This window comes from Coffea arabica, chromosome 3c (assembly GCF_036785885.1).
Source record: "Coffea arabica cultivar ET-39 chromosome 3c, Coffea Arabica ET-39 HiFi, whole genome shotgun sequence".
NCBI classification, from domain to species: Eukaryota; Viridiplantae; Streptophyta; class Magnoliopsida; order Gentianales; family Rubiaceae; genus Coffea; species Coffea arabica.
Window position 1 is genome coordinate 29775734 of NC_092314.1, and position 18549 is coordinate 29794282.

At 35.8% G+C, this 18549-nt stretch overlaps 1 protein-coding gene and 2 long non-coding RNA genes across 3 annotated transcripts; 1 reads left to right on the forward strand and 2 right to left on the reverse strand.

Annotated features, from left to right (window-relative positions):
- Nucleotides 1–234: 234 nt before the first annotated feature.
- On the reverse strand, nucleotides 235–4508 carry LOC140037680 (uncharacterized). The gene is made up of 3 exons (XR_011841660.1): nucleotides 2813–4508; nucleotides 1161–1271; nucleotides 235–467 (listed from the first exon to the last, which is right to left on the reverse strand). It is a non-coding gene; the product is annotated as an uncharacterized lncRNA (long non-coding RNA).
- A 2999-nt stretch (nucleotides 4509–7507) lies between these two features.
- Nucleotides 7508–8629, reverse strand: LOC140038098 (uncharacterized). The gene is made up of 2 exons (XR_011841906.1): nucleotides 8266–8629; nucleotides 7508–7672 (listed from the first exon to the last, which is right to left on the reverse strand). It is a non-coding gene; the product is annotated as an uncharacterized lncRNA (long non-coding RNA).
- A 581-nt stretch (nucleotides 8630–9210) lies between these two features.
- On the forward strand, nucleotides 9211–17147 carry LOC113735767 (NADH dehydrogenase [ubiquinone] 1 alpha subcomplex subunit 6-like). The gene is made up of 2 exons (XM_027262755.2): nucleotides 9211–9528; nucleotides 16676–17147. The coding sequence occupies exons 1-2, from the start codon at nucleotides 9316–9318 to the stop codon at nucleotides 16859–16861; spliced, it is 399 nt and encodes a 132-aa protein (XP_027118556.2). The 5' UTR covers nucleotides 9211–9315; the 3' UTR covers nucleotides 16862–17147.
- Nucleotides 17148–18549: the final 1402 nt, after the last annotated feature.

Genomic DNA, 18549 nt, shown 5'->3' on the forward strand with positions numbered 1-18549 from the left:
TTGTATCCCAACCTTGTTTTACCTAGATGAAGAAATAATTTACAACAAAAAATCACTTAAAAATATAGAAGTTGCAACATGTATTTGTAATAGTCAGTTGCCCTCACAAAGAAATATCTACAAAAATTTCGACAGAGTCTCCCCTATAAATGGGTTAAAACTCCCTGTCAAACAATCCAAATTACTGTCATTTCAAATTGCTTAAGACGTATTAAAGTACTTTAAATCCATCAATTTGCCTTCAAATAAATCCATTTAATTTCATTAACGCCTTCGTGGTTTGGAAGAGTTTTAACAAACTATACTATTTCATTGTTTTGACGTCCATAATATGTAGTTGTAAACTAAAAATTAATACTGAATGGCTTGTATCGAATTCGAAAGATGGACTTCTGTGGTTTGGGCGACGGACTTCCCAACCCAGGTCTCTATGCCTCCCAAGCTTGTGTCACCAACCTTGTATGCACCTATATGAAGCAACAACTGCTCAATATGCAAACCATTTCATATAAGTTATTTGCATCCCAATTAGTAATAGTTAGTTAACGAGGATTACAAAAACTTTTTAAAAATGTCGGCAAAGTCTCCCCTACGGAAATTGCTATAAATATTCAAAAACTGACAAAGATATTTAAAAACAAATTGACAAGGTCTCCCCTATAAGTAGGCTAAAACTCACTGTACCAATGATACAAATAGGGTCTATATTAAGTTGTAATCGGTCAATACCACACTGTATAATATATATGTCCCCTATAATTTAGAACCCTAACAACTATGAGCTGCCTACGAATTGCAAAAGAGAGTTGATTGACATGCGATTTGAAAGAATATTTAATCAATTTTTGGGCTCCACATCCATATAGCTATACAAGATCTATGTTCATATACGTATGCTATTTTCATCAACAACACAATAAGATTTTTTTGGCTATATCCAAAGGCCACTTGACAGCATTATCTATTATTTCCCTAACCTTGACATGCATATATTTTAAATATAGACTACAAGATTAGATTTAACTTTAAATCCATCGATTCGACTTAAAATAAATCCGTTAACGTGTTCTAACGCTCTCTTCTACATCCAGAAGTTTAACAAAATATACTATTTCAATTCGACGTCAAAAATCCAAAAGTTGTAATATAAAATATATTACGGAATGACTTGTATCAAATTCGAATCTAGCCAACTTCTGTGGTCAGAATCTTAGAGGTACCAACCCCAGCCTCTAAACCTCCCAAGCTTGTGTCACCAACCTTGTATGTACCTATATGAAGAAATAATTTATAATAAAAAATCATTTAAAAAAACAGAAGTTGCGACATGTATTTGTAATAGTCAGTTGCCCTCACAAAGAAAACTCTACAAAAAATTCGACAGAGTCTCCCTTATAAATGGGCTAAAACTCCCTGTCAAATAATCCAAATATCCATGAAATTCAAAAGCTCCAATCTATAAACTACATAATGTCAATAAAATTTCTAAACTTCAATTGCAAAACATACAATGTCCAATGTAGATAGTGTTTCGACCAAAAATAACAGCTGCAAAATAGATTTAAAAACAAAAACTGAAAAGTGGGCACTTGCCACCCAAATTTGGTACATAACCCTTGCCCCCACATTGAGTGTTAGAGACTTTGTCTACTATGTGCTTAGCATTTTAGAGAATTATTTTGTACATTAAAATAGTCAGAGATGATTAATTATTATCATTTTAAATTACACAAGACATATTAAAGTACTAATTATTGTAATTATTATCATTTCAAATTATACAGGGCGTATTAAAGTACTAATTATTGTAAATGGCTTTGATAACTACATTAGTGAAAAATAAGTATTTGTCAAATATATTTATATACACTTGTTAAAGTACGACAATAGTGTCTAAATGTATATAAAAAATAATTAAATGGCATGCTAAGACTGTTAAAGCAACGGAAATGCATCCAAGACAACTTCAATGCTTGGCATCAAATTTTGGGTCACGCTAACATATATTGTAATTTTAGCAAAATTTATTTTTTCATTTTAGTTCAAGGCCCTTATTTTTCTAAAATCTTCTCTAGGAACACAACTCTAATGTACGATTTACCCATAGCTGCCATAGAGAAATTCGTTTCTCATTTGCATCTCATGTTTAATTCCCTTAATTAGAACCCATTTTCTATTTTAAATGGAACTTGCCCCTTTTTTCTTTTTTTTTTGTTTTATCTTCTTCAACACAAAAGAATAGACTTTTTTTTAAAACGTTATTTCAAGTTAGTCCAATGTTAGAATATTTAGTCATTTCCTATGCCTTGTCGGAAAAATCATGAACACCAACCCGTTTGTAGTACCACTAGCTCTCTATCCGCCGTAGACAATAAAATGAGACTAGCACCACTTTTCTTTTTAGAGTTAGATGTATAGAAAATAAGTTTAACCTAAATTTCATTCTAATTTTAAAAAAATTTTAAAAAATAGTTGAAACAATTAAATGGACTTTTTCCTTAAAGGGGTTTTAGCTTTAAACTATTTTGCAATATTTGTCAAAAAACTACTTCCTTCTTTTTCCAGCTCCACTGTCCACACGGACACAATTAGCGCAACTACAACAAATTGGAAACAGAAAAATTGCAAGAATTCGAAAAATGTAACGTATATCCTCAAATCCACCACAAAAATTGCAAAAATAAGCACAACCCACATCAAATTTAAACCCAAATTTCACAACAAATCTGAACTTGCCGTTGGATTCAAGTATTCAAATATTAATTAAACTTAAAATGCTATAAGTGAGGCATTGCAAATGGAAAAAGCTCACCTTTATGCTGTTTGGCAGTCGCAATGGGACGGCAATGCTGGCAAATGTTGGGTCGGCAATGGGGCGGCAGTGGGTGGGCAAAGGTGCAAATGGGTCGGCAATCTGGTGGTTGAAGAAGCTCTGAAAACCGGCTGCAATCTGGAGGGCTTGCTTCAGCGAGGCAGAAAGAGAATGAGGCATGGCTTCCGGCGGAGCAGAACAACAGAGACGGTGGTGCCGCTCCTCCTATTTCTGCCGTCCGGCATTTTGGCAGCACAAAATAGGACAAATGGTGGCCAGCTCCGGTCTTTGGATGTTTCGATGTGCAGAACCCAGCTCAGATTTTTCAATTGCGAGGAGGCTATGGCGGGGGTTTGGTGGCCTGCTCTGTTTTCTTTGTTTTGCTGTTCTTTGAAGATTTCCGAATCGATATTGTGTTCTGCTTCTTTGACTCACTTTTCTGGTCTTTTTTTTTTTTCCAATCAGACCTCGCATTCGCGGAATGCGAAGACTCCATTTCAAGAACAATCTCCAAAAACCGCGCCACTTGTAGAATGCCTTTTTTTTCATCATAAACTAAGAATTCTCCCAATGTTGCAGAGAAAGAAGATGACTTCGATACTTGCATGCAAAATATTTCTAAAATTGCACCTTAGCCCCTCAAGTTCTACACAATGCTACTATGGCCCAAAATTTGAGAAAATAAAACCAGTTTTGTCCCTTTAAATTTTGATTTGCCTTGGCATACTTTAATATGATTTTTTAGTATGATTATTTAGAAATTTTGGGATGAAATTTAAAGGTTTAACAATTTTTGATAATTTATAGTTTTTGATTTGGATTTTTGTAAAAATGATTTAGATTTGGGTAATATTTTTGTTTTGGGGTTTGATGAAAGGATTTTGATTTATTTTGTGAACTTTAGCATTTAGTTTTGGTAGGCTTCATCTTAAGTCTTTAACTTTATCTTAGTTTAATTTCGCCCTTTAATATTTGTGATAATAATGATTTGACCCCTCAAACTTCTTTAATTCTTTCAATTGGGTCCTTGTTTGTTTTAATTTGTTGAATATGGGTTGTTTACTTTTATTTGAATGCTTTGATTGATTCAATTTTGTGTTTATTTCCATTTCATGTGATTTTTAGTTAATTAAAGTGATGCATTGGCCTTTTTCTTTGTTTTGGAGGGTAAATAAGAAAAATTTCATTTCGTTAAATCATCAATTCAAGGGAGATACACTCTACTCCTTTATTTTGATTTTACTTGATCCTATATGCTCCTATGTGATTTGATGCGTGCAATTGCATGCTTTTTTTTTGAATGTTTTCTTTAGTTTATTTATTTATTCACTTTATTGGTTTTAATTTTGTATATTTATTTTAATTTAATTTTTTGGTTATTTGAGAGGCATTTAAATGCCAAATTATAATAGTTAGGTTATTATTTTATTTTATTTCATTCTTTACCCCTTAGATTGTAGTTAGGGCCCCCAAATGTAATAGTTAAGTTTTTATTTGTATTTGCTTTATATGTTTTGCATGCTTGTGTGTTTATGTGTTACCTGCTTTCTTAGGGTCTTACATCTAGATATCATGCTTATATGTTATGTGCTATATGTGATTTATGTTTTTATTTGCTTTTATTATGCTTTATATGATTTATTTGATTATAATAAATGCACGTCGTCACCACACTAGTCCATCGCTAGTTGTAGCCCCTTTTTGATTCTACACTAGTCCAACGCTAGTCGTGGCCCCTTTTATTGATTTCTCACTAGTTCAATACTAGTGAGAACTTATAAACATGGGTTAGTCCAACGCTAGACCCTTAGGGACCATTGACGCGTTAGATCATGTTTGTGTGACAATCACTACATTTTCATGCATATTTTCTACCTTTTAGGTTTTTTTCATTTTGCATGACATTTCCCTATATGTATACCCCTTATTCCATATTTCCCTTATATATATATATATATATATATATATATATATATATATATATATTCCTTACCCCTATATGTGAAACATGACATTTAGACTTGCATTCCATTTAAAAATTAGAACTAGATTAGATCATTTGCTTGATTAGATAGGAAAACACCTCTCGAATATGGGATATGGACGAGTATGACTTCTAACCTTAGTACGCTCGTATTCCCTCTATTAAAGAAAAATTAAAAACACGAATTTTAGCCCCCCGCAGCTGTTATAATTCATTTCTTTAGGTAATGTATATTTGTATAATTATTATTTTCTTTCTTTCGAGTCTCATATTTTGCATATTCGTGACCTCTTCAAAAAGTCACTCTTGGACATCACAATTAATGTGATTTGCACCAATTAAAGCTTTAAAGAGATATTCCGACCCCCCGAGATCCTCCTAGGTTTAGGTTATGCATCCATCTAGTGACATCCAAATGTGATAAATTTTTAGATTAGAATAAGAAAAATTTTGACTAAATCACGCAACTAGCATTGGTTAGGTTGAAAGGGTGATTTGAATTTTATCCTTGCCTTCCCTTTCTTCAAATGTGACTTCCGACCCTTTTTCTCTTGATTTTCGCAGACTTGGTGTCGTTTAAAAAGGGTTTTGTACTATTTTTTAAAAATTCATTTTTGGTGACTTGGTACACCTTAACTCGATATCAAGTGGCGACTCCTATATTTTCATTAAAAATCTGTTTTAAACTATTATTTTGGACCAAAATCATCACATTTTAAAGCCCCATTTAGGTCCATTTTCTTTATTTATTTTCTAAAAATCAAAAACTCATTTTTTAATAAAAAATTAATCAAAAATTCATTTTTATAAAACATGTTAATTTTATTTTATTCAAAAATGGGGCGCGACAGGAGAGTTACCCTTCAAAATGAGAAATGGATGAGTATGGCTTCTTAGCCTTAGCACGCTCGTATCTCTTCTTTAGAAAGGAAAATTGAGTCATGAATTTTAGTTCCCCGTACTCGTTGTGTTGCATTCCTCCCTTTTAGCTCACGTATATTTATATGTTATAATTCTTCTTTTCTTCAAGTCTCATTTTTGTATATTCGTGACCTCTTCTAAGAATCATTTTGAGCATCACAATTAATGTGATTTGCACTAATTAACTTTTGAAGAGATATTTCGACCCTCTCGATATCCATTAGGTCTAGATTTGCATCCATATAGAAACATCCAAATGTGATAAGTTTTATAGGTCAGATTAAGAAAATTTTTAATTAAATCACGCAATCAGCCTTAGTTAGGTTGAAAGGGTGCATTAGGTTTGATTCTGTCAAATCTTTGCCTTCCATTTCTTCAACTGTGACTCCCGAACTCTTTTTCTTGTTTTAAAAAACCTGGAGTCGTCTAAAAAGGGTTTTATCTATTTTTTTTTTATTAAAAATACATTTTTAGGTGACTTGGTACACCTAAACTCGATACCAAGTGGCAACTCCTATTTTTTCTTAAAAACCCTTTTTAGACTATTATTTTAGGCCAAAACCATCGCACTTTTTAAGTCCCATTTTAGGCCCTCTCTTTTCCTTTTATTTTTCAAAAAACTCATTTTTTTAATTCACTCAAAATTAAGCATCATTTTCAAAATCAAAATTCATTCTTCTAACACCCAAATTAAATTTATTTTATTTTTCAAAAAAAAGGGGCGCGACATTTTCTTTAACCTTGAAGGTGGAAACATGAAATCAAAGGACTAAAAGGAGGACCTCTTAGCACCATGCCATTTAGGAGAAGGAAAGAGATATCAAACGCAAAATATAGGGAAGAGAGATTGAGAGAAACTTGGTTGAGAAAGAAAAGGGAAGCTTTCTATGATGGAACATATCTATATTTCTAGAGCCAATTGCCAAATGTCAGAAATTTAGGAGAGTACTCTGGAAAGAACAATTCTCCGAAGGATAATCACATAGATAGGCAACCAAAGTATGGAAAATAAAGGCCTAAACAAAAGAGCAGGAGAAAAAATCCACTTAATTATCACCTCACTGCACTAATGTTGGAGGGGAAAAAGAAAGGAAACCAACCATAAACTCGCATGCAGGGGAATTAGCAAGCATTAACGACCAAATGATGATACAGAGAATGGGAAAGAATACTATAACATAGAGGAAATTACTTTGAGAAATTTTAGAGACTTTTGTTACATAACAATCTCCACTTTTTCCTTTTGTAAAACTACAATAGAAGAAGAGAAAACAGAAGCATATAAGGCTTCCCCTTTTTTATTAGCGAGTGAAGACCATGAGAAGAAGAAGAAGAGGAAATTCATGGATAGAGGAACAAAGTCTTTCGATTGAAAATCAAGAGTGTGGGTTATATGGGACAATTTTTTTTTCCAATTGTAGCTACTATATAACAAATTAATAGTTCTAACATTTTATCAAACATTCGATAAATAAAACATTATTATATAATTATAGTACTTTAGAACAGAAAAGGGGAAAAAACAAGGAAAAGAAGTAACCCCACGTACAAAAAGACACAAAAGGGACCGACACATGAAATACACAAATAAGTCCAACATCTAGTGAGGATTTATAAATTTTAATTTAAAAAGGTTCAAGGAAACATGTCATAAAACTAAACTTTCCAAGACACAACTAAGATGATCAATACTTCACAATAACCAAAATTGAAACTTATATCTAATAAGTCATGAAAAGAAATAAATGACCAAAAAAAATCCAAAGCGATCTCTTTTGTAGAGGAAAAAATATAGAAAAGTAGAGTATAAATTATAATCACATATATGCAAATAGAAAAAGGTTTACTCAAAATATTCACCAATATTACATAAAATAGGTTGGGAATAGTGTTGATCCATAGCACCATATTCGTAGTTTTTTTGAGAGAATCAAAGAAAATTCCAAATTTTGGACCTGCAACATCACCAAAATACACAAATTATATAATCAAACACGAGGAAAAAATGAACTTAATCAAATTTGTTAAATGCATTTTGATGTTCTTTAGTCATGGCAAAAATGATGGAAATCAGGCAAAAGTAAGGGGAGGAAACAACAATAATAACTCTTTTCACGGCTCCTTGGGTTTAGAGTGAACTTCACGGCTCTATAGATATACATAACTAAAATAGAAAATAGACATATATATACTAAAATCTACGGTTAGGGTTCTAAAATCATTTCTTATAGGAGATGATGGAGAAACGGCGCATTATAGCACAACAAAAAAAGAAGGCTGAACACAAACTCAGAAGCATACTTAGGAAGAAAAGAAAAAACAGTAGATCTTTGGGTTTACAAATACTTCCGACTTTCGGTGCTTTTGGATGGGTTAGGATGAAGATTTTACTGTGGCTTTCTTTGTTTTACTCAAAGAAGGAGATGGAAGAATGGTATTTCAAACCTCTGGGTTATTAATTGAAAAATTAACAAATCCTAACAGTAAAAATGTCTTTCTCTTTTGAATAAAGGAAACTGTAAAAATTTAGGGAAATATTGGAGCTTACCAATCAAGATGATTTTTATGTCTCATGCATTTCGCACCTTCAAATCCAGACCAATTCTAACAAGGGAAAAAAATCAGTTAGAATCATAAAATTGAAAAAAGAAAAGAGAAGAACGGGAAAACGGGGGAAATAGGAAGGAAAGACAGAGAAAAAAGGACCAAATAAAAAACAACAAAAAGAAAGAAAGGAACAGAGAAAAAAAGAAGAAAAATGGAAGGGGAGAGGAGCTCTGAAGAGGAACGAAGCGGTAGAGAGGAATGAAGGGAAAGAAGACGAGAAACCCTAGAACAAAACTCTTGGCACGTGAGAAACGCTTAGGTGACGATACATTCTGATGAATAGTAGCGTGCCACATCAGCAGCCTACCACTCCATTTTGACAATTGCATTTACTAGATATGTAGTGGTCTTAAAGCCATTTTCAATTTTGCCGTTGAACTGATGATGTGGAAATTCTAGATCACTCGGTCTACGACTAGCATCGTGCCACTGGCTATTTGGTCCAGTGGTCATCACCATCTTTGGTGATGCTGGAGGTCAGGGGTTCAACCCCTGCCTCCCACAAACTTGTCACTTTACGTGGCTGGTCTTCTGCCCCCACGGGATAGCTCAAGCGGTCCGCTCCCCCTCCTTAGGGTATGACGACCTACCTGGCTTGTTCAGGGTTCGAGTCCCGTTGTTAACGTGCTCGGTGTGGAGTGAGGCCTCCTCTCCCGGGCCGCAGGAGATTAGTCGAGTCCCGTAAGAATTGACCTGGACACCCCTGTGTTAACAAAAAAAAAAAGGACTAGCATCGTAGATTGGATCTAGCCAGTTTTGGCCTTTATTTTTACAGATTTGAGACAAAGTGATAATCGGATCAAAAGCCCACTAATTGTATAGGGCCTGGGCCGTTCACGCAATCTCGGCGCTGCGAATGCTTTTACTGTACCAGCGACTGGCAGAAAGTGAAAGAATACCAACACGTAGGACCGTAACAGAAACATAAATACTGAGCGATTTTCCTCTGAAAACCCCAGAGGAGAAAACAAAGGGAAAATAATTCGAAAAAATGGCACATTTGATGAAGAACTTGAAGGTGCCGCCGAACTCGACGAGTCGGGAGGAAGCTCGGAAAAGGACCTTCGATTTCTTCAGGTTGGCCTGCAGATCCATCCCAAACATTATGGAAATCTACAACCTCGACGACGTCGTTACCCCCTCTCAGCTACGCTCCACTGTAGCCTCTGAAATCCGCAAGAATGCCCACGTCACCAATCCCAAGGTTTTTTTCTTTTCTTTTCTTTTTTTTTTAAAGGAAAGTTTTGGTTTCTAATTGAATTTGATATGAATTAGAGGTTTAGGGTCAAGATTAGATTCTCGTTGCAATTTTATTATATCTGTTGGGAAGAAGCTGATGTCATAATCTTCAATTGGAAATGGATTTTTCTGTCTTTCTTGATTCTAGAATATGGTAGTTTTAGTTTCGCATAATTGATCACTTAGAAAATTATAGTTTTATGTCAAAATACTAATTTGCAAACCTCTAATCCAGTTGAATTAAGACAGAATTCAAACTGACTGCATTTTTCTGAATTGCACTTGAGTTTATTGTTTCTTTTATGCTTTTTCTACTGTTAGTGACTGCATATTTCTCCCTTTTACCTTATCGTGCAGAGAAAGTTAACAGCGGATTGTCATGACTTTTAATTTTCCAACCTTTCCTGAGGGCTGTTTAGAGTTAAAATTTTCCAACCATTTTTTAGTTTTTGGTGTCAAAAGTATAAAAAAAAGTTAAATTCTATCTGAATCCTAAGTTGCTCTTCCATGGCGATCCACCAATTATAAAGTACTGACCCTCTGGAAATTAGTCTCACCCCTTCACCTCCCTTAAGAAAGGGTGGAAGACAAGGCTGGCTATCATTTCTCCTAAGTTATAAACCAGTGGAACATTAATTAAAAAGGTGCAGTGGAAGAGTTAATCAACAAGGAGTGCTTAAATTTGAACTATTTAGTACTAGGGGCATTTTTACTGCATTTGTACTTTTTTTTTTAATGGATGCGAATACATTTGACCTTTATAATAAATAGTTCAAAATTTTATCCTCTTTAATAAATAAACCATCATTGTGCTCCCTTTATGACCAATACGTCAAGGTTATAAATCAGTGGTTTCTGTTGTACTCTATCCAATGCCTTGTTCTTCTTGAGGCCAAGATCAATAATGTCCCATCTCCCATGGGTCCAGCTGGCTGGGCTTTTATTTGTCTATAAATTAGATAAATTGTACTTGGTGTTCCTGAATTCCCTGACTCCCGTAGCTGATCCAATTACCAAGCATCATTCTTATGTTTGTTGTTTGCTTAGAGTACCTTAACTTAGCAGTACTTCTCTATTTTCTATCATTTGCCGTTTAATCCTCGCCTTCAAAAATTGTCTTCTTTATTGTAAAACTCTTCCAATGTAGATACTTTTTGACGCAGCACGAACACGTGGTGGGCACAACAGCGTTGTAGAAGGGCTTATATATTGAATATCACCGAACTTAAAATAGCAACTTGAAATAGGCTGGCAGATTATGCTTAAGAAGGTAAAACTGGTTGGTAATTCTAGGAATCACTCCTAGGAATCTTTAGGCCTCACACCTAAAGTTGGGATGCATCACACAGCCCTAAGAGAGACGTTAAGTCTGCAGGAATATTTTATTAATGACCAGAAACTGCCTTCTCTTTGTGGAGAAGTTGATATTCATAGACACTAGGACAAATCCCTTTCCAATCCTAATTAGGATTCCTAACTAGAATAGAATTATAACTAGAAAGCTAGAAGGCTAAGCTTTCTTATTCCCTATAACAACCAAATTACTAATTACCAAGAACAACTACTAAACAAAGAATTACTGTAAACATAAAATTCCTGCAGCTAATTCAAATTACTAAAATATCCCTGCCGACAGAAATCAGAAAATAAACTCCATAGGATTCAGGCCAACTCCCAAGTTGGTTCCTTGTCATCAAAAGCATGCCAAATCAATGCCTGGGCATTCGACATATCCTTCCCACGTCTCCTATAAACCTTAGTGGACTTTTGCCACTTATCGCTATCATCTCCCCGGCTTGAAAAGACTCGACCCCGACAAGTTAATGGCCTGATACCTCTCATAGAAATCTGGATCCAACTTCTGAAATTCAGATTCGGTAATCCATGTACAATCTGTGCGTGGGCGTCCCCTCCAATGAACAAGAAACTTTTGGTAACCACCCCCTCTAGTGGACACAATTTGGTGGTCAAGAACATCTTCAATTGCTTCACGTAAGCGTGTAGGAGGTGGAAGAGCAGCCTTAGAAGTCCCACCTGCTGAATCGTCTAAATGCCCATTATAAGCAGTCAAATCTTCAATATTGAACACATTGCTAATCCCCATATCATCAGGTAACTCAAGAACATAAGCATTTGAGCTGATTTTCTTGAGAACCTTGAAGGGGCCTGCACTTCTTGAATGTAGCTTCTTGTAGACGCCCTTAGGATACCTCTCTGGCCGAATACGAACCATAACTTCATCCCCTTCTTCAAATTCTGCGAATTTCTTCTTCCTTGTCTCGATCACTTCATTAACTCCTGGCTTGTCTTGTTTGGTTGATTTCTTCTCATGAAACTTCTTCATAGTTTCAGCACTCATAGGCTTTAAGACAATCTGCTGGTCATTAAACTTGAATGAGTAAGTATTTGACTTTCCATTATGATTCACATCTCGATCATATAGCCAAGGTCGACCAAGAAGTATGTGGGAAACGGTCATTGGAATAACGTCACACCATATAGTATCGCTGTAAGGTCCATGTTTAATGGACACCAAGCAACGTCTCGTCACCGGTATAGAGCTACTGTTGATCCAAGCAACCTTGTAAGGTTCAGGATGTGGCTCTGTAGGCAAATTTAACTGTTGTATGGTAGATTCTGAAACCACGTTCATGCTGCTGCCACTGTCAATAATTAGCTTTCTAGTCTCTTGCCCACAGCACACTAAGGTTTGAAAGATTGAAGTTCTTCGCCAGTCTTCCTTTTGTGACTTTGGTGCACTAAGGAGACGCCTCACAACTGAGAGATAAGACGTGTCTTCTTCTTTGTCTTCCAAATCATCAACATTAAGTTGCGCTATCTCAGTCAAATAATCAGCACCTTCATCTTCCTCGACCTCTAGATTTTCCTTATCTCTGAAATCGGCGCCAAGGTGCAAGTTCCTCTTGTTCGGGCACTCCCATGCCATGTGTCCCTTCAAACTACACTTGAAACATCCATCTTTGTTCTTGTTTCTTTCATCGATTGTGGAAGTCTTAGTCTTGGTCTCCGCAGGCTTGGAAGTTGCTTGAGCTGCTGCTGATCTATATGGCTTGCTGTTTGCAGTGAATCTTTTAGGAATTTCCTCCCCACCTTGAGTATTGATCCTCTTAAGTGGTGGCTGCTGCAGGCTCTTTTCAAGTCTAAGAGCTGTTTGGAATGCATTGTCAACTGTGTGGATATCCCGTCCCATCAATTCTTTGCGAATTTCAGGTCTCAAACCCAACTTAAATCTGGATAAAGCTTGTGCTGAACTTTCGGTGCCTCCGCAGCGAATTTTCAGCTCCTCAAACTTAGTCATATATTCAGCAACTGTCATTCCTCCTTGCCTTAAGCTAGTCATGTCATCAAAAAGGTCAGCTTCATAGTGTAGAGGCACGTACTTTCTCTTCAAACGCAGCTTCATCTCTTCCCACGTCAAGTCTAGTTGTCCAGCAAGTCGAAGATCATGCTCGACTCCTGTCCACCACACCTGGGCTTGTCCAACAAGTTTCATGATAGTAAACTTAACTTTTCTCTCATCAGTCATATCATACCAGTCAAAATAGCGTTCCAAAGTAGCGAGCCAATCAGAAAAGACTTTAGGATCAATTCTTCCATCGAAATCAGGGATATCTACTCTTACCTTTTTTGTGATGTCTCCTGCGAAATCATAAGAGTCTTGTCTTCCTTGCCTTGCTGATTGAACAATCTCATCAGCCATGTCAAAAAGAGAAGCTTGTGGCCTTCCAAAAGATTGATTTATTCTATTTTCACTCCTACTAGATTGTTTCCCGATTATGTGTTCAGGCTGTTCGAGATGCTCAGGTTCCTTTCCATTGTTTTTGTCCCCAGATCCGGGCTCACCGTTGCCTCCAGATTCAGGGATTTGCTGTTGCTCGGTATTAAAGATTTTGTCTTCTAACACAGCAACCCTCCCTAAGAGAAGATTAATGATGTTATCCCGTTCCTTGTCTGTGTATCGACCTCTAAAATTCAACCCACTTCTTGTCGTCATGGGAAAGCCTTGCTCTGATTACCAAAATTGACGCAGCACGAACACGTGGTGGGCACAACAGCGTTGTAGAAGGGCTTATATATTGAATACCACCGAACTTAAAATAGCAACTTGAAATAGGCTGGCAGATTATGCTTAAGAAGGTAAAACTGGTTGGTAGTTCTAGGAATCATTCCTAGGAATCTTTAGGCCTCACACCTAAAGTTGGGATGCATCACACAGCCCTAAGAGAGACGTTAAGTCTGCAGGAATATTTTATTAATGACCAGAAACTGCCTTCTCTTTGTGGAGAAGTTGATATTTATAGACACTAGGACAAATCCCTTTCCAATCCTAATTAGGATTCCTAACTAGAATAGAATTATAACTAGAAAGCTAGAAGGCTAAGCTTTCTTATTCCCTATAACAACCAAATTACTAATTACCAAGAACAACTACTAAACAACGAATTACTGTAAACATAAAATTCCTGCAGCTAATTCAAATTACTAAAATACCCCTGCCGACAGAAATCAGAAAATAAACTCCATAGGATTCAGGCCAACTCCCAAGTTGGTTCCTTGTCATCAAAAGCATGCCAAATCAATGCCTGGGCATTCGACATATCCTTCCCACGTCTCCTATAAACCTTAGTGGACTTTTGCCACTTATCGCTATCACTTTTGATGTCCCAAGGCTCTGGATTGTTAGCATCAGTTTAGTTTAAATCATTTCGCAAGTATCAGAAGAACATGATTTCTAAACTTCAGATAGTTTACCTTATATTTGTGTAAAAGGTCTGGCAGATGTTCAGGATGCTTTGAGTACTGAGCGGCAGCCGTTTTCGGTTGTTTGACATTTCTTAGGTGGAAAGAGGTGAAGGGCAACTATTTTAGGTTTGGTGAATAAGGCAAAAATGAAATTACGGTTAGGACTGCAACGCATATAGGTGGAGTGGAACTCTAAATCACAATTATGGCTTAAATTGCATCATCCAGCTGAAAAATCCTCATAGAACTGTACAAATCCCAACCCAAAATAGGGCTTTGATTTTGATATCAATACCAAATGAGGTAGCTATTTAACACATCCTAGTGCTGCAAATGTATCAGAAACCATAACTTGGCATCCTAGTAGAGTTTGCAGGGTATACTGGAAACTTGAAGAATGTTTTGAAATTCCAGAAGCCTTTGCTCAGTAAAACCAAAGAAAGGCCTCCAGTAGGATCTAACAATTTATCTAGCATATAATAAAGTAAACTGACACTTTGTGGAACTGATATTTTCTAGTATAGTTATAAAGAACTCGAAGATTATACAAACATGTGGGATGCTCAATATCAGTTTTAAAATGATATTTAGATTGTCATTAACTGGGCTTTGAGAAACAGCCCAGTGCTGCTAAAAATTGGGTTTTCTGTGCCTTCTGATGCAAGAACATATATGATGGAGGCTCTGTTTTATAATATTGTCATGAGTTGACAAGCTAATATTCAGAGTTGTTGACAATTGTGTTGAGAATCTGCAATTCTTGTCCGTGTGAGCTCTGAAAGCAGAGTAACAAACATCACGCAATGGCCTTGGCAAGAAGAATTTGGATGGTGTCATGCTCTTCTATGGGCTTGACGTGTTAAGTGAGAGTGACCTAGGATGAATACTGGGGAAGAAGATTTTTGCTCTAGGTAAACCAAAGCATAACTTTGAGTTGAATTCCATTGAGTGACTGTTAAGAATCCAAACTCATAAGCACGTTATTATGGTCTGTTCTTCAATGGTATTAGTGAAAAGTTTGATGTCTAATTCTGTAAATTGATAAGAAAGATAAGCTACTTGTGACTTTTCTTGTGAGTAAGACGGTGTGAGGATGCTACTTATGTATAGCAATATGATACACATAGGTTAGGAGACAAATAGTTAAGCAAGAAGCTCAATTAATTGTACGTATATGTTAAGCTCTACAGACAATTCTTTCTTACGCGGAGAGACTACATAAGCTTGAGTAACTGTGGTCCCTTCTGACTTACATGGTATATTTTTTCATGTATATGAGGAATATTAGCAGGAGTGGAACAGTCTTTCGTGTATATGGATTTTTTTAATTTATGGTTAACTGATAATAGTCTGGGTTTTAAAGATTCATTGTCTGATCTTTTTACCTAAGTTTTGTCAAACTTAAAGTGGACAATGCTGAATGCAACTTCTCTAGGGTGTCTTGTACTCCATTTACATATAAGAAGGACTCTGCGGTTATGGGAAGTTTAAAAGCTTCCTGTTGGGTCCAGAACTTGATATGAACCTTTTGCGACTTCGAGAGCATTCTCATTGTTAGCGTTCATGATTATCTCTTTAAGGCAAAGTATTCTAGAAAAAGGTGTCATTTGATTTCTTTTGCTTTGGTTTTGTTGTCTTGGTCGTTTACAAGTTTGTAGCTGGTATTTCAACTTTCCTGGGATATCATGTTGTTTATACACTTGGAAGATATTGAATCAATTGATGCATTGTTGGGCATATTGGTTCTTGGCCCTTTTCTGTTTTCAATCACGCCTTATCAGATAAATTGTTCACTACTATATTGCTGTTTCGTCTAGCAAAATGATTCGTATGCTTTATATCATGTTATAGACTTTTCACAACTGTGCCTCTATGGTAAATTAAGCTGAATTAAAACGAAGATAATCTCGTGTACTTTTCTTCATTTCTGTGTAGCTTCGCGTGGTTTTTAGGGTGCATTTGCCTCATTAATATGACAAATTAGGTCAGAGTTAATGCCATTCTCATCTTTCTCAAGAATCAATCTAGTCTTAGCATGTTCCTTTATGACATTTGATGGATTTTGGCTGCAAATAAGATTGCCTGCATCATGATGGCCATCTAAAGCTTCTTGAATTACCTTCCTGATACTTTTGGCTATTTTACCTTTAGTTTTCCAGGATAAATTTTGGTTTGGTATAGTTGCAAAGAAATACTTGTTTGATAGTGTAAAAAATAGTGCCTTTTTTCGGTATCTTGATCTTCTATGAATTTGTCCTAGCACTGAACTTAATCAGATTTTCATTCTGTTATAGAAAAACTTGAGATTGAGTTGTAGATCTGCATCATATTTTTCCGACTCTCTGCAGGTTATTGACATGCTGCTCTTCAAGGGAATGGAAGAATTAAAGAACTTTGTTGATCATGCAAAGCAGAGGCATCACGTTATTGGCCAATACGTGGTGGGTCGTAAAGGACTTGTGCAAGACCTTGGACCCAAGGATGAAGGGATCTCTAATTTTCTAAAGAATTTCTACAGCAGCAACTACTCCTGATTTGTTGTGGATTCCGGTTCCTGTTGTGATCTGGCTTTTGGTTACAGTGCTCTAATAAATCTAAACAGTTTCTGTAGTGTACTCTTTTGCATGATAGAAGCTTTTCCTTGTCCTGAGCACAAGATGAGCACAGGCATCATGTTGTTCGAGGGATATATGTGGGAGGATCTTCTGTGTTTATAAAAAATTGTGAATTCAGGGATCCTTGTTGACAGTCTTTTTCTAATTTGTTAAAAATCAAATCAACTCCCCTGGTTAATATAACGGTCCTCCATTCAAGGGTTCACATTTTATTTCAATTTGAGACAGTTGCTCATTCTTGTGCATAAAGTTCCCTCGTCATCTGGTTTGCACAATTAAGCTAATGGCTTATGAAAAGTGAAGTATTGTCCTAAATTAATGAAACTGCTCTAGCTTGGTGTTGTGAATTGTGAATGATTGATAAAGCTTCGAACAAATTTCTACGAATTGCATTATCTTGAAATCTCAATTACGCTAACCTAGATAGTTGACAAAAACTTTCGGTTGAGTTCCCAATCAATCCAAAGCCTGAGGTTGTGATATCAAAAACTCATTTTTTTAAACAAGAAACATACAGCTGAGAGGTCCGCATGGATGATTGTTTTTGGGATCACTTTTTAGGAACCTACATTCTTCAAGCCGCCCGTAGACATAGAATTTTGTCTTTAGGCAACCAACAATAATGCACGTGCTTTCCGTATAAACATGATGCCTATATTTTTATATTTTCAAAATGAAAAAACTATTTCCAATGTAATGTCTGGATTGCTTACGTAATTATATTTTGATATTTCCCACAAGATAAATTAAATCAACGAGTCACCTTGCAAAATCAACATGTGAAATGGTTGACTTAATTCAACTCTCCAATTGAGCTCATAAATAGTAGGGAATCATCGCACTAGAATTATTTTCATTGACAATAAGACTACTCGAGTAAATTGAATGGACAGTTTCATTCGGGACTCTTCCTGAGAAAAGATTCAATTGAAGCTACATATGAATGAATAATCTAATTTTTTAAACTTGAACCGCCCCAAGCTTCTCCGGATTATTCATATAACCAAAATTCATGTAGCAAGGAATACCCAAAAGTTCATGGAATACTGCCTGTAATTTTTTTGCTAACCTCAATACTCGTGAAATGTTTGTATGAAAATAAGGCAAGGGTTTCATCAACTTACCAAATTGATATGGCAAGAATGGTCAATTCTTGCATGTTTTGTTAGATTAAAAACTGTGGGAAAATGCACTTTTCATTCTCGAAATTTCGGTTGATGAACAATTTTGTCCCCAACAAGAATACATTTCATCTTCAAAGTTCACGAATTTTGGCTAATTAAGAACAATTGATAGAATAATATTCAATTTGGACTGAAAGTTGCATGTGGAAAGCATGTTCCATTAGAATCAACGAAAAAGGGGTAAAACCCATTTGTTCTTCATTTTTCTTCTCTCCTCTTCTCATTGTAGCCCTAAATTTCTAGCCACCCTCACCCTCCTAAATCCCGTCATCTGCTGGCAAGAAGGTCCATATAAATGGACTCCATAAAGAATCCAACCCAAAAAAAAAAAAAAACACGTTGCAAAAGAAAGAACTCAAAAATTATCCACCTCCAAATTATGGTATTTATTTTATACCCTAAATCAACAATTAAATAAAATTT

What these genes read in the sequence shown, in the direction of transcription:
- LOC113735767 (XM_027262755.2), top strand. Translation starts at nt 9,316, where the DNA reads ATGGCACATTTGATGAAGAACTTGAAGGTGCCGCCGAACTCGACGAGT. An exon ending in CCCACGTCACCAATCCCAAG is followed by an intron (nt 9,529 to 16,675) that starts GTTTTTTTCTTT and finishes GACTCTCTGCAG; the next exon opens with GTTATTGACATGCTGCTCTT.